Here is a 16,738-nt window from a genome sequence, read left to right on the forward strand (position 1 = left end):
TTAGAGAACTTACAATAATGAACTCGAACAAGAAAGTAAGTATATTGGATGTTGAGGAGAAAATTGTTCAGTGTACGTATTTCAATCTTAAAACAGCTAAAGAAAAGCAGTTAGTTTAAACTTGGGGCTGCATATGATGTGGTGATGAGAGACTTCTCTGCATTTTAATTGTAAGTTGGGGAGCAATCTTAAGCTGCTACTGGAGCATAAAATTGATAACCAACTAGCTTGTTTAACTGAATAGATGAGAAGTCAAACATTAAGAAATGAGTTTTCCAACCTACACAATGTTTATTATTGTTAAAGTGATTTCCCATTTATTTAACATTAGCTGTGAAATTAGAAGCACTGTGGCACTAAGACATTTTGTAGGTTTGCCTTAAAGAATGAACAAACTTTGCAGATGCCTAGAACAAAGAAAACATAACTTACTCTATGTCAGCACATATGTGATCCAAATTTCTCTTCAAAAAATTTTAGTCATACTTGTTATTATAATCCTTTCATATAATTTTATTTTTGGGTGGTTTTCTGTTTGGTGGGACTTGTTGTAGTTTGCAGAATCTAATCTATACTGAAAATTTTATGCAATGCAACTGATGGAGTAGTTACTGGAGCTGTGATTATGAGATTGGGGTTGGGGGGAGAGGGTGAGGTTTGCATGCTCGAGATCACAAACAGAATGTGCTATTACATAAGAGTGCAGAGGGGATGTAGTCTGCAAATTGTATTTAATCCTTCTTCTGATAACTTGACTGCCCTTGACTGCTTTCAGCAGTAATGTTGCACTTGGTGATACAGTGTAAAACTGTGAGGCTATGATCCCTATCAAAAAAAACAAAACATAATCGGGATAGTTCGTGTAACATTCCCAGTTGAAGAGCAAAATTGTCAGGGCCATGAGAGATGCAAATGTTTTGCAGCCAAGACACTTGACAAGAATAGGTGGAGGGGCTTTAAGCATATGAGGAATACAGACACAACCTCCTTGGCAGCTTTTAAGGTAGGAAATAGGATAGCTAAGATTGCTAAGAATCCTTTCTTAAGTTGAAAAATAAAATTTTGAAGCTTTTGTGTTAAAATTCCTCTACCTAACCAAGACGTTTTTCTTCACTTTGAGTAATAATGTATACACATATGGTCCTCTCTTTTATCTTTCTTGTAGTTCTGAGGTTTCTGGAATTTTGCCAGAATTTTTTTTTTTTTTTTTCAGATCCCTTATAGTTTATTTGCAAGATTAAGTAGTACAGCAGTTGCAAGTTGTTAAATTTACCAATATTCTTGAGGGAAATGAGATTGGATTTTAAATTTAGAGGTAAGTTTTGGGATTATTTGCTTCAAACCCTTTGGGGTAGTGTGATATGCAACTCAAGACTAAGATTCCTTCAAGCCAAGATTAAGAAACATAAATATATATAGAGAGAGAGAGAAAGAAACATGCAAACTAAATGTGTCATTGGCATGCTGCTCTATAAATAAGAAAATACTCAAACCTTTCATTAGAACAGCTATATCTTTGCACTTCATGTAACATCTATTTGACTGACTTAAAAATTCATTTTGGGCTTCTGCTGGTATGTGATGGTTTTTATTAAATGAAAGTATTTATCCTTTATCCTGTGTTTTACACATATTTTGTAATATACCCTGTAAAGTTATTATCTCAGTGTGGCTTTTATATTTCATCATAAGACTATAAGAAATGCTCTTAAGCATCAAGAACCTTATCCACTGGGATAAGGTTCCTACCTTATTGTAGAGGGAAAAGGGAAAAAAGGATCTAACATTTTTCACTCTTTCCCACCACCACCCCCCCCCCTCCCCACCATGTTGCTTATATTGATTTTAAGGTGTATATTAACTACAGAGGTATAAGTTAATCAAATTTTCAGGGAAGCCAAGTTAGCTTTTGTTATTTTTTAGTGATACTCATCTCTTTCTGTATTCACTTTAGTGTGCCTGGTGATCTCAAAACTCAGTAGTAAGAGTAAAAAGAAATATGTCTCCCTAATGTTGTGGTAGAAGAAGAAAAAGAACTTCACTTCGATGTTAATGCAGTGTCATTATCGTACTTTTAAGTGGTGAGCAAGACTAATCTTTTGGGGGTTTTTTAGTCATCTCCTTGTAGGATACAAACTAGATAGTTCTAGGGAGTGGATGGTTTGGTGTTATGTCTACTGCCTAGGAAAGTGTCTTCAAAACAGGTAACCCCCACCGCAGCTAAACTACACACAGTTGAAACAAAAGAAATCCTTTGATAAATGATGTAAATTCAGAGTTTGGGAACTGCTTAGCCAGAGGGAGCAAGCTAATGGGGGGTGTCTCATGAGCCAGTTAGAGTATAGGAAGTCAATATAGGCAATTGGAGTGAGAGGTAAAAGGGCTGCTGGTGAAGAAGTTAAGGTAGAGACTGGTGCTGAAAATTGGGGGTTGGTTTGTTTGTTCTTTTAAACAGGCAGCCCATTCCAAGGACAAGTAACATTTTGTGATGTGGTCTGAACTTCCTAAATTTTTGGTATTATGTTGGTATTTTAAAAAGGTGCATTAATGCTTAAAAAATAATTTAAAATAATGAGGTATATAGAGAGCGGAATCAAATGCAGTACACCCCACTTCCAAAAGCTGGAGCATAGCAAACAGATGAAAAGAACTTACTTTCTACATGCATATTTTTATGGTGTCCTCTGAATATGTACTTAGTAACTGATGTGATGCTGTTTTGCAAACTGTTGGTTAAAGAGGAGAAATTAAAAAGTATTAGAGAAACTGTGTGTCTGTGAGCCTCATATAAAGGACCTTGCTGAGAGCAGAGGAGACAGCTCAGAAAGTCCTTGTTATTAAATTCATTATGAAACAACTGTCAGATCAATTTTAATGTTTCTTAATTCATTTAATGACAAAGGCAAGTGTAAAGATGTCTTGCTGCTAGAATTCATTGATGACATAAATTTTGAAAAGTGGTTGTAATGTAGAGAGGAAGGAGAACTTTGGGGAATTTCTTAAGTCCAGTGCCCAGACATGGAGGAAAGCTGAAACATCTCTGTGATGCAGAATACTTCTTTACACCTCCTTTCTCACTGAGTATGGAGTAATAGGGTGGGATGAAATTTGTAGCAATGTGTTTTAGGGTGATACAGCCAAGATAAAAGCTTGGAGGCTGAATAATTGAAAGGATCAAAGTAGAAAAGGGTGCAAAGTAACCAAGCAAACAGCATGGTGCAGTTATGAAGAAGGCATATGTGCTCTTGGGACACAGTGACAGATGTTTCCAGTAGACAGAGGAAATTACTGGTGGTGTTCTACAAGCATCTGGTTAGACATCATGTAGTATGCTTCAGAAATTGTCATTTGTTTGAGGAGAAAATAGAAAAAATTGTTCAGAGACAGGCTCTTAGGATGAAAGGAGGAATAAATGTCTCATCAGAGAAAGCCTGAAGAGTTTATCTAGGGTAGTCCAGCTAAAGAAACTGTATATGTGAGTGTTGTCTGTACATACAGAGGTGGAGACAGTAAAGGGGGTCAAAATACTGAAACTGAAAGACAATATAAGCAAAACAACACCTGAACATAGTCCAAATTTTTGAAGCTGTAGCTTCATCACAGTAGTCAGGTTTTTGGACTAAACAAGAACAGTAGAAATTGATCTGCTTTTTCTGCTAAATATTGGTGAAATTTGAACATAATTCCTTAATCATTGTGGAAATTCCAAAGACAAGACTTTATTGTGTATAGCCAAATGTATTCTGAATTTGATGAAGAATTGTCTTTGACTCAACAGCATTACCTCAGTTTCTCTCTTTCAAATTTTTTGTCATTTCCTGGTATGCAGTGATGCTCCTGGAGTGGCTGTGGTGCTTTCTCAGAGACAGCTATCATTTGCTTTCCTGGGCTAATGGGAGATCTTGTATTTTTGCAAAGGTTGTTAGTAGGAGGACAGGGAGGAGAACCTAGCCTTTTATGCTCACTCTTTTTATACTTGCTACACTTTGAAATAGACACTGAATTGCTTTTAGGAGGGGTCATTTCTTTCATTGACCTTGCAGTATGCTGGATGGGTAGAGATTGTAATTTGGATACCTCCATTAGGTGCTTAAAGATAGGTAGGATGAATCCAAGCCGAAGCATTCAGGAGGGAGTAGATGTTCTGTCTAAAGAGCTTTAGAAATAAGTGGAGAGTAGGCAGCTGAGGCAGGGCTCTTATGTTCAGAAGATGTGATGCACTGAGATTCTTTTCAAGAAGTCCAGAAAACCTGGACTTTGCTGTAAATTTTGCACTTCATATTTGATGCAGAAAACAGTTTGCTGAATTCCAACAAAGAAATCTTTGTTGCAACTTACCTAAAGTGAGAGCCACAGCTTGAGAGTGTGACTTGGAAAAAAATATCCAAGCAGTTAGTCTGCTAAGGTCTCACTGAAACTTGGTGAAATGTGGGCTTGTATGACAAAATACAACAGCAGTTAGACTCCTGCTTGCCATGGGCATTGCTAAGTGCTAGCTACACAAATGTATTTGTGACCTTGCTAACAGTCGCTCGAGGAGCCAAAAATTAATCTCTTTTACATTGTAAATAATGTCATAGTGAGCTCTTTATATGTGTTATTTTAATGCTGTATGGAAAAGAAATTCTATTCAGTAGTTTGCAAATAGAAGAGAGGAAAATGATGGCTGAAGGGTGCTGGTGGTTATATGGAGGAAATTAATCAAAGAAAAATTATGCTGTGATGTTATATTGTGTTGCATGTAGACCTCACTCTGTGGTGAAGGACAGTTGTAGGACAAAGTTTTGGATTCAGAAGACTGGCAGAGGGATTCAGGAAGGCAGTTTTGTGGCAGCTGGGAGCAAGGAAGGATGCTGTCTAACTCTGGCATTTTGTAGGAGAGGCACTGGCTGAAATCAGGAGGGAGCATTCTAGGTCTTTTGTTTAGGCTCACAGGTTATTCAGGTGCAGATTTTGATATTTTAATTCTCTCTAATTTTTCAGATTTATATTTTTACTCTTCCTTCAGGAGCTATGTTGCTTATGTGTCATTGCTAGAGTATGTTTCTACCTTACTGAAAGCTATTTTTTACTGGCACAGTTGATTCAATCACTAACAGAATCTTCTGGTGTTTATAATCAAAAATACCAGCTCTTAGAAATTAATCTTCCTAGATTATGGGTATGTGAACGATATTTTATTGACCTCTTTGACCCTCTTTTTAACATATGTTAATATGTTAAATTGTTTTCTCAAATAATTTGGATCAGTCTTCCAAAACCAAAAACAGTTTTTAGTAATTGTAAAAATTAAATAATTTAAGTTGTCTCTGTAAACTTTCCTAATACTGATGTCTGGGGTTTTTTACCAGATAAATTTGCGCCTCATCTTGGTAAGCGGGAAAACAAAAGAGTTCCTGTTTTCACCGAATGACTCTGCTGCAGATATTGCAAAACATGTGTATGACAACTGGCCAATGGGTGAGTATCAGCGTGACTTTGGCTTTTTAACTGGTGAGCAAGGAGATTCCCTGTATATTCAGACAGAAGTGTCAGTAAACAGATCTCTTGCTCAACACTGAAATTAGGTATGTTTATTCACCATCTGGACAAAGATTTATGTAGAAATACAAGTGTCCTGCCTTCTTTTTCACATTTCCTTCAGTTGGGCAGATTTTTAAATGTTAGGACTGTTTCCTACTTTATTTCTAAAATTTGCTTCCCCAAATTGAAGTACTTCTTTCCCCCTATCTTTAGACACTTTTCTTTATCGATCGATTTAGAGGATCTGGTAAGTGTGAGGAAATGTTAGATATATAAAACCTCTTACATGAGGACAGCTAAAATAAAACATGGGAAGTCACAGGAATGCATTAGTGAAATTGAGTCTGAAGTACTTTTTCCTTACTGCCTTATCTTGGAAAGGATCTGTAATACTGATTTTTTCCAGTAAGAAAATAAACATAAAAGCCCATTTTAAGAGACATTAGAAGACTGGATGTTGTTTGTGTAAATATACTTGGTGTCATACAGTAATACTGGCTTTGGAAAAGGGACTTGAGAACTTTAGATGTGTATTCACATATGTGAATAGCTCCCCAAAACAAAGTGCTTCTGTTCTCCCCAACTATGATTTCATGGGAAAATAGCCAAAACACAGACATAGCATTACATACGATGAAAGAAAATGCTTCTTTTGGTACAGGACTTCATTTGAGTTAGTGTTTTGATGTTAAAAAGAGTACTATTTAGACAAATTAAAACATTGCACTATCTGTTTCTGTGGTGCCTTTGTCAAAGACATATGGTGGATGATAGTTTATGCCAAAAAGTTAATGGTGATAATCTTTATTTTAAGCCTTAAATTGGTCTTTGAGGTCAGGAAAAAAGTTTAGTTTGCTGTTTGATTTGCTGGGATGCAGTATTATGTATTTAGTAAAATATGTAGTGAAGGAGGAAGGTTTAAGTCCCCTGAAGTATTAGTTACAGATGTAAAATGCTTTAAAAATAGGTTAACATAGCTTCTGTGCTGTACATATTTAATGTGTGCCTATAACATAGTTGTCATAACCAAATGTTCTTTGTGTACATTTATGTGAATTGGTAGAGGCAGAACCGGATTTTTTTCCTTACTCAAGTTTATGCTCATGAACATGTGATATCATGTTCACAGTCTTGTGAAGAGCTTGAAAGTTGCAGATTCTGAGTTTAGAGCTGGGAAGAAACCCAAACCATAAAGTCTCCTCTTTAAAAAAAACAGTAGAACTAGACACGCAAACCTCAGTTCAAATACCTGCTGTCCTGAGGGAGGGCTCTAAATGTTGATGAATATTTAACTGCTTTTGCAAAGAACAGTCTCAATTTAAAAGGGAAAAAAAAATCTCACTTCAGAATAGCATATAGATTTTCACAAACACTAGCCCATTAGCTGTTTTCAGGCTGAGAGTCTTTGCCACAGGACTGAGAAATCTTGATGAGGACTAAATTTGTCTTGAAACAGAGATGTTACAATTGTTTTTACCACCGTTTTTAGTTGTCATGATCTTGTGCAGGGAAAAAAGGAATGAAATAACCTCTGTCACATGCTGGCAGGATTAAGGCAAACCTTGCCCCACCTCTTTTGGCAGCACAGTTGTTAATTAAGGATCTCTCAACTTGAGTAGAAAATGCCAAATTTATTTTAACATGTATCATCTAGATTGGTTACCTGTTCTCTTCTTCCCCTCCCCATTTTCTGCTAAATAATATTAACTTCTTTCTTGTACAACAATTATCTGAACTTTTTTAAAAAAAAGGTAGATTGTAGATTCACTGAGTCCTTGGCTCATTTACTCATTGGGGGAAATTAAAATTTGAATTCATGTAATGAAGAAATGTTTCAGACTTCCAGCCAAGAAGCAGAAATTAAAAGGATGGGTAACTTGGCAGCTTAACAGTGAGAAAATACCTGTGCCAAAATCTAGTCTGTCTTCTTTTGGTTGTGGTTTTGTATCATTATGGCATGATCAACTGGCTGAATTTCTCCTCTTTACAGCCACATTATAGTGGAGTCCAGACTGTATGGAGTAAAAAAATCAAAAACAAAACAAAACTGTTATGATAGCAGTGCAATAATTCAGATCCTTGATGTAGCCCACTTCACAACACAGCGGAATGGGCATGTACTTAAATTGCAAGACAATTGAATCAGACCCTAAGTGGAAATACTTGAAATTCAAATAGCTTTGGTTGCCTAATTTGATCTAATTCTATAAACCAGGCACATGGGAGCACCTGGGAGTGTTGCACATTCTACTGTAGGTACCAGCCTTGATCCCATCATGGTCTGGGACTGAGATGGCTCCTGCTGCCTATTCTCTCTGTCTGCTTGCTTTTTGCACCAGATGCCTCTCTGTACACTCTGCAGCTGTGGCTTTTGTTTTAAATGCTTCCCCTTATACCCTTTTCAGTTCTTCTCCTTTTGCAGTGCCAGTTGCTATTTGCCTGTATGTTAATTGTGTGTTCCCAGTGAACAGGTTGGTTTCTGTGGCTTGTCCTGATCCCTTGCTGAATATTGATTTTGCTATATAAATACTACAAAAACAGAAAGAGAGAACATTAGTGAACAACTGCATCTGGTCATCTAAGAAACAGAAGACACTGTTCCCAGAGAGACCATTTATATTCAACATTTCAAGGCTTTATGATACTTGTTCTGAAAGCAAAGTGCATATTTATCTGTTCTTCACATTGTGACAGGGAATGGGAATGGGAAAAGAATAGGAAAAGCTTATTTAAGCTTATTGTTTAAGCTTATCAATTATTTGTGATAGCTTAAACATTATAGGAAAATGCAAGGTTGCTTTTTTTTGAACCACTGTTTAAAGCACACATAAAAACAGATGGGCCTTTGAGAAACTCCTTAAAAAGTATTGGTGAGTGTGTGCTCTGAGAGAGCCTCTGTTCCAGCTCTGTGGTGGCTGCTGGGGGGCTGCTCAGGTCACTGCCCCCTCCAGACATGGAACTGGTTGGATCTGGCCACCATCGAACGGCGCTGAGCTGCCTCCAGAGCTTTTTTCAGTGCTGTGATCTCAGAGTCCTGTTTCAAGTGACCCATCACATGCACGCTTGCTCTGTGTGCAGCAGCTTCCCGTTGCTAGAGAACGGCTCCAGTTAGTCAATTAGCTGCTGACAAGGAGTATGGCTTGGGAAACTTCAGAATGGCCTGGATATCAAGATTCAGGAAGCAATTTGCATGTATGAAATATTTTCTTTAGGACTTGTGTATGTGCTAAATATATCCTGCAGTCTGTGACATCAGTAATATTTTTATTTGCAGACATAAAATTACGTGTTTCAATGCCCAGGGTCAAATAATAGATTCCAGAACAGACTTCAGGAGTGCTGGCCTTGAATTATTTTCCTGTACCTTCAGCCTGCATTCTCTCTTTAGTGTTTTATACAAGAGTTCTTTCCATATTTTCTTCCTGGGTAAAGGTGAGAGAAATAACAAAAGATGTTTTTATTACAATGTAACTGTGGAAATTCTCTCTTCAGATTGGGAAGAAGAACAAGTCAGCAGTCCAAATATCTTGCGGCTTATTTATCAAGGGAGGTTTCTTCATGGCAATGTGACATTAGGAGGTATGAAAATAATTTTCATTTTACGTGTTACAGTTAGGCAAAAGGCGATATTTATTTACAGTTCAGTGAATACTGCCTTACTGTTCAAGATCACAGGATGGCCTGCTTTATAGTGCCGTTCTTGTGCATAGAGTGACATTGTACTTTATTGCATATTTTTCCATCTTGTTACCACGAGCTGTTAAACTTTGTGAGGTGCCACCTGCTAAGTCGTCTCACACAAAGAAACTGTAGTGCTGCTTTTATTTGTTGTCTTTCTAAATGGAATATTTTGTTCCACTTCTCTTACACTGCATTTGCAGGACAAGCTACTTAATAAATATCCAAAGTATTTTAAAATGCTTGATAAACTTTATGATAATTGGTCAAACAATGCTTTAAATCTTCGTGCAACGAAGGAAGACACCCTGTGAATGAGAATGAGGGGAAGCATTCTTGCTGTCCAGTGCTCTCCCAGGGATACAATTGCATAGTTATGCGAAAACAACAGTAAATGGCTTCACTTCGTTTGCTAAGGAAATGCAATTCAACTGTGCCCCCTCGTGGTAACTGTTTTTCCACAATTACGCATTTTGGTGGGAACCCTTGATAGAGGTGTGACGCACATTTGTTAATCATCCCTCCTTTTGTAGGTAGCATTTGCCAATGGGAATATCAGCTGTATCAATGACTAAACAATATGAGACTCCTCATTCTGTGCTAGTTTAAAAACAAAGTCATGCTCCTACTTTTTATGTTCAAATTATTTATGGTTTGATACCTGAATGGAGTACAGAAAGGAAAATAAAATATAATACAACATCACTAGTTAATTATTTTTGATGTTAAGAGGAATCTGAAAATATTATTCATTTTTGAAGTTAAGAGTAGTCTAAAAATAATATTTCTGGACTGCTTATGATGATGTTCCATGAAGAATTGACCGGGATGATATAGCTATTGATTCACTTTCTACCATTCCCGGTGTTGCCTAGTAATGTACTTATAGATTTACTCTCCACATATATAAATTTTTAATGCTTCTATATATACAAACAAGATCATTGTCAGCTCAGCTGGAAGAAATCTGGAATTTTTATTCACTCTTTAATTTGTATTTTTACCAGGTGACAGTGAGTGCAGCTAGTAGCAGTTGGAGTAGAGTGGAAAGATAAATGTTAAGTCTTGGATCATCTCTGCAATTAAAGATGCTAGTCTTACCCTACATTTCCAGGCAAGGATAGCTAACTGGGACTTACTTTGCCATTCATCTGAGTGCTGCTTTTACCACCGTTTTTTCCCCTTTAGTGACATTTGTCTAAATCTGAGAAAATGTTAAATATTTGTTTAATATATTTAATATATTATTTAATGAGTTAAGCTGAAAAACAATAGCTTCATGCTGCTGACTCGTGCATTAACTTAGGTCTATGAATTTTGAATTACTTGGGTTCAGGGCATTTTAGTTCATTCTTAATCACTCATGCATTGAGATTTAATCATCATGTTTTTACCCCAAGGATCTTACATGTATAGTAGTGTTTTTCAAAAATATTTTGTTGCTGTATTGTTTTAAGAAAAAGAATCCCTAAAACATTGGCTTAACATCAGCACTAATGAAGTTATCAGGAGTAAGATTACACAGCTGAAAGTGGAACAGAATTCATGAAACAGCCTGAAAAGACTCTTACTTCAGTTTGTGTTGTTCATTAGAGGTAACCTTAAGTGAACTAGTTACCTTTAAAAGGGAGGTGACGGGGGGAGTTTATTAAACAATATTTATATTATGTTTCTTAGCTTAACTTTTATTAAGCATTTCTAGTTGTAGTTCTCTTTGAGATTTAGCACTTAGTGTTGTATTTGCTTTAGGTGATTAGGAAATATTGACTGGAATTTGGACCTCCTGAAAATCACTTTATCATCTAGTGAAACAAAAGTTTCCAAGGAAACAGTTTGGTGTTTTCCTTTTTAACTGGAGTCTGTTTTTGTTCACTTTTACCTTAATGTCTGTGTAGTGGCTTACGAATTTGAGACTCCTATAAACTAAGATGCCTCAAAAAAGAGATATTGGTAGGAAAAAGTGCTTTTGAGTGAAAAACTTTATTTGCAATAAATCATCCCTTGTGATACCTCCTCTGAATGGCCTGTCACTACAACAGCAGAGCTAATGGCCCTGGGAGCAGTGTGGAACAGACACCTCTCTAAAGCTTGCACTGCTCCTGCCTGCAGTGCTTGAGCCACACTGCTTTCTTGTGTCCTGCCTGTGCAGAAGTCTGGGGAGTGAGGCAGAGTCTATTGCTCATCTTCCAACATAAAGGAAATTTAATTCTTTAGCTAAATATTTGCTCTGCAGTTTGCATTTCAAATAATATTAATTAGGGAAGTAATACATAATCAACAGTTCTCCATTTCTTGGTAGATAATGGTAATCATCAGCATTTGCTTCCTTATTTACTGGGGAAGGGAAGTTTAACCCACCATGTGCCATTCACATTCCAAAAGGCGGTGAAACATAAGTTCTGACTATAGAAAATACAAAGCAACAATGGAATTGAACAGTTGGGAAAGGAATTAAATACAGATTAGGTAAACTGTGAGAAAGGGGTGAGAGCACAAAGAGAAGAGCAAGAAAGGATTACTGAGCATAGGTTACGCTGCTCAGGTGCTGTTGTGGTGCTCCAAGCAAGAAGCTGGAAATTTCTAGCAAGTATTTGTGCAAACTATGCGAACTACTAGCTGAAATTAGTTAATACAAATACTAGCATAGTACTACTGGATTACTGTAAATAGTTAACCTTCACAACTCACCAATCAAATCTCTTGTATTGTGTTGCTATTATGAAAGATATTCCTAATGTGATTTTTTTGTAATTCAAGAGTTTATGTTATGAAGACAATCCTTTTCCATGGAGTTTGCAAAGACCATATTAACAGTCAGAGTTTTCAGTTGTATCATTGTATCAAGTACTGAAAATACATCATCTTTGTCAGATTTCAAGGTATCAATAGCTTCTAGTTGCAGGCACAGGCAGTGCTTCAAATAAACAGAACAACTTTCCGATTTGCCTTTCCATAGAGATGGCTTTTTCCAAATTACAGCTGCTTCAAAGAATTTTGTGGAGTTCTGCATCACTTTGTGTGCTTACACCTGTGTTTGAACCTGTGTTTTAATCATAATTTCCATCTAGTTAAATAAATATGTAGGCAACAAACATGATTTAATAGTGGTGTTGTAGTGAGGCTTTTTATTAGTGAATCTTTAATGTATGCTGTCGTGATTAAAACAGAGAGGCATTTTTCACTTCAGTTGCCTTCAGATTTATTGCCCATTCCTTATTCATTTATTAACTTAAAATGCCATTTCACTGTATGTGAAAATAAAAGCTGTAACTTGAGTTTGATAGGACAAAGTCTACTCAAATCAAAATTATTTGTGTTTTAAGGATTAAATTCTTGTTAAATTTATCACTGACTTTTTTTGTCCACTATAAAGTGGGAAAGTGGGAAGGACAGAAATTTACAGAAGACCATCTTTGCCTTCTATTTCTCAGAAAAACAATCAAGGAAGATACTATAAGTATACAATGTATTTGTGTACTTAAATTGGAATGTAGAAAAATTATCAGTTTGGTTTCAGACACAAGCACAGTGAATTGTGGAAAGCACCATTTTTTAAAGTTTTGTGTTGCTAAAGCTCACAAAGGCAGCACTGTGAGAATTACTGCTGTAAATTTGATATTTTCCACATGCAGCTGATGTTACAGATTAGTATTAAAAGGAAAGATGCAGACATTTTGTATTTCAAAAAATCTATGTCATGGATCAAAATATGTTTTAGGAAAATCTGTTTTGCTGTAGAGGCTCAGTGTTTTGATATCTCAGGAATAATGATTTGGTGGCTGCATTAGCAACTTTTTTGTGTCCTTGTCATTAAAGACTGCTTAACACCTGAGTCTTCACTTTTTTACTCAAAAGAGGAAAGCTAAGCTTCCTAACAGAAGCATCATGACTTTCAGAATGCAGTGTTGTAAGTGACTATCATCATGCCCTGAGTCCCTGATTTACAAAACTTCAACCAGTAAGCAGTTCAAACCTAAAAGTATGAACTTTTGAATAGGTGCTAATCCAATTATAGTTAGTTTCGACTGGGTCTTTTGTAGAAAAAAAGGCTGAAACAATGTGTTAATAGCTCTCCCTTTTTCCTTTTGCAGCATTAAAACTTCCTTTTGGCAAAACAACAGTGATGCATTTGGTGGCTAGGGAGACACTGCCAGAACCAAACTCTCAAGGTAGGCTGGGCACTAGAGGAGTTTCTTACTTGAGTACATGGCAAAGTGGTCAGGTCTCTTATGGGCTCTTTGAGTATTTCATAGTAGAGAAAAGTCAAGTTTTTGTGCTCTTTTGTGAAGAATTGATGGAATGCTTTTGTAAATGTTTGTAGAAAACTAAGAAATTAACTTTCTGGTTTAGCATTTTTTATAGTGCAGAAACTGACTCAAACTTTAAAAGCTTTTGTTTTTATTGTGAAAAACCAGTCCTGATTTATTTTTTAGTTATGTATGCTTGTGTATAACAAGAAATATTTTTTTTACTGGAAATAATTAAGAACAGACTTGTATTAAGCATACTCTCACACAGAACAGCCTCTTGCTTTAGAAATGTAATGTAAGTAAAACTTCCCTCTTTTTTGCAGGTCAAAGGAACCGTGAAAAAACTGGAGAAAGCAATTGCTGTGTAATCCTGTAAACCCTGTTAGCTTTACCTGCTAAGTGTGATGTAATATAGTCTTTGTCTTTCATGCTGCTGGAATAGAAGAGGCCCTACCTTGCTTCAAACACCTGTAGGAAGAGCCTGTCTGTAAATCCATGGAACTGAAATAATACATGAACACTGTCATTAGTCTTTTTTTAAAAAAAAAAAAGTGAAACATCTATGAACACTGTAATTGTTTACTTTTTTCGATTCCTCCTTTTGTTGAATAATCTTACAGTACATCACTTTTTGAAAGAATTCAGTCTCCAGAAAAGTGTGTGTTTTTTTTCCATAGCAGGAATCTTTTTGCTGCCACAAAAATCTGCATTAACCAGATCTAATCAGTCAAGCTTTCTAGATTCAATTTGCACTAAATATGGTTGACAGTATATTTCTCCTCAACAATCTCTAACAATATTTGAGACATCTAGTAATAACCCACAATGTAGAATGCAACACTGGAAAATAGTATATTAATAATTAAAACAAATCTCACTTATGGCCAAATCAAAGGAAAAACTGTTTAGTCAATTCTACCTAAGTCAACCTCGGTGGCCAAACTGGCACAGAATACTAACTAAACCAAGTCTAACTATATATCTTTTCACTGCAACAAAGACAAAATACTATGTGCCTGTAATTTAAAAGCACTCTGTAGAGGGCTGATGAAACTGATTTTTTTGTTACTGTGTGCACTCCAATCGTGTGTTAGTTGAGTGCTTCTTCAGACAGCACAAACAAGTGCAGAGAGTGCATTTCCTAGCCTTAATATGGGAGGGGTAGTTTCCTGTAGTTAATAGGCTTTTATTATTGTGCATAAATGTTAGAAAACATCATTTAATAATCAGTTTTATGTATTTGAATATTGGCAATTGGTGTTTTTCAGTAATTTTTCTCATCTGTACCTTAGACTTCAGTGTCATGCTTACTCATTAGAGATTTCAAAAGAATTATTAAAATTTAAAAAGCAAAAAGAAAAACTTCTGCCATAGTACTAGTTTTGTTTCTTTACGTAATCTGCATTTGGTATTAGTGCTTGCAATGGTATTAAAATCAGAAGCTGATTTTTGAAGGCATACATAATTGAAAAGGATGCCATTCTTTTATTTCATATCAATAATTTAAATGTTGATATGCTAAAGAAATTTGCACAGCACTAAAGCATGAGCTAGTTTCATCTAAACCTGTAAAAAATAAAAATAAATAAAAATTTAAAAATATAAAGGATTTTATATTTTTTCACTGGGGAGGAATTCTTCCTGGGTGAAATTACAAATATGTGTAGAATATATTTAATAAAAGTCTTATAAAATACATAACTATAGAAGTTAAATATAGATTGGCGTGTAGTATAATAGAACAATATTCCATATAAATAGCTTTAGCCTTTAAAAACTGAGTCACAGGTTGACATTGTGTTCTGTACTTAAGTGTCCACAACTCTTACAGATGTTCTGTGTAATCGTTTTTCCGAATGATTGGCATCATTCAAATGTAAACAAGTTATTTTATTCATTGTTACTGCTTTGATGAAATGCTTTATATGCAGTAGATTTACAAAAATATTGTTCATACTGATCAGAATTAAATTTGTATAGAGCAGAGTTTTAAAACAAATTGTAAATAGCACTAAACATTTTCTTTCTGCAACCTGTACTGATAGACTCTTCTGTAAACTAAATAAAAGAATATTGTAGTGCATTTCAGTGGTGTTTCAAGGGTTGTAATTGGGCCTGAACTGCTTTTAATAGTACTTCTTAATCTGGAAATTAAGTAAGGACTCAATTTTATTTATTTTTTAAAAAGGAGGGGCACAAAGCTTACTGAAAAATGCTAATGGGATTTATCACTTCAATATTTGTTTTCCTTTCACTCCATAAGTGGCCTGGAAGTCTTTCTTCTGTTGAAGAGGAATGTGAACTTGAGCAGTTACAAATGTGCAGCTGTGTCACACCCTTGTGTGCCTCACGGGAGCCGTGTGCTCATACTGCGAGGTTTTGCAGTCTTCATTTACTGATAGCAGAGAGCACAGACATACCCCTTGAGGTGCTGGGAACTGAGATGACACCATTGTGTGATCATTACCAAAATGAATATTGGGAGGGGGCATTTCCTTCTGCTCTGCATTGTGGTTGCTAAATAAGAAAATGTCAGGACACAAGCCTTCTTTAAAAAGACAAAACTGTGATAGACTTCCCGTGTCCAAAATGCTGACCACCCAAGTAACACAGAGTTAGATGGGAAATAGCTATGACAGCACAAGAAAAATAAATGGTATGAGACAGGGCATGCTCAGTTAGTTAAACAAGTCTTTCAAATGCATTGATTTTGAAAAACAAATGCATGAGATGTAATCCTGGTTGAAAAAGTAGCCAGGTACTTAATACAGAATAAATACATGAAAATCCAGAGGCTTCCAGTTAAAGTATTTGGTAAGGTTCTGTAGCCAAAGTATGTGGAGATCCCTTTTGTTAAGATAAATAAGGTACATATATGCACATGTCCAAGCAAATCCTTAAATACTGCCTGGCTTTTAAAGCATGCCAAAATGACTCCTGCAGAAAGTGGATAGAACAGTTTTACTGAATTTTCCCACCAATTGTCAGAGTTCTGCCCTTGGAAGAGCATTTCTGTTGTGGTGTGAGGAGGGTGGAAAACTGGGGCAGGGGGATTGCTAAAAGATGTGTGCTCTTTTCCTTGTATGCTTTGTATTGTGGTTTGTGTATTTGCCAAAACAAAAGCAGTAGCTCTTAGTCCCACATTTCCCAGCCTTCCTAAAGCTCATGCATATGCTTCTCTTCTTTGATTGGAGTAAAGTGGAGTAAAGTGGCAGCCCAAAAAGATTAAAGCTAAGTCTTTGCAGGGTCAGGCTGTTGGATAGTCTGATAATGCACTAAAGAGTTTG

General features: G+C 36.1%; 1 protein-coding gene across 1 annotated transcript in view; it reads left to right on the forward strand.

The window, feature by feature from the left end:
- The window catches only part of UBL3 (ubiquitin like 3), a 55,472-nt gene extending 39,938 nt beyond the window's left edge, over nt 1-15,534 (forward strand). The window contains exons 2-5 of the mRNA XM_021541967.4: nt 5,352-5,460; nt 9,016-9,102; nt 13,293-13,370; nt 13,775-15,534. Of these exons, the coding sequence (XP_021397642.1) occupies nt 5,352-5,460; nt 9,016-9,102; nt 13,293-13,370; nt 13,775-13,827 (327 nt within the window). The 3' untranslated portion in view covers nt 13,828-15,534. The remainder of the gene's footprint in view (nt 1-5,351; nt 5,461-9,015; nt 9,103-13,292; nt 13,371-13,774) is intronic.
- The last annotated feature ends 1,204 nt before the right edge of the window (nt 15,535-16,738 follow it).

This window comes from Lonchura striata, chromosome 1, assembly GCF_050655825.1.
Source record: "Lonchura striata isolate lonStrDom1 chromosome 1, ASM5065582v1, whole genome shotgun sequence".
Classification (NCBI taxonomy): domain Eukaryota; kingdom Metazoa; phylum Chordata; class Aves; order Passeriformes; family Estrildidae; genus Lonchura; species Lonchura striata.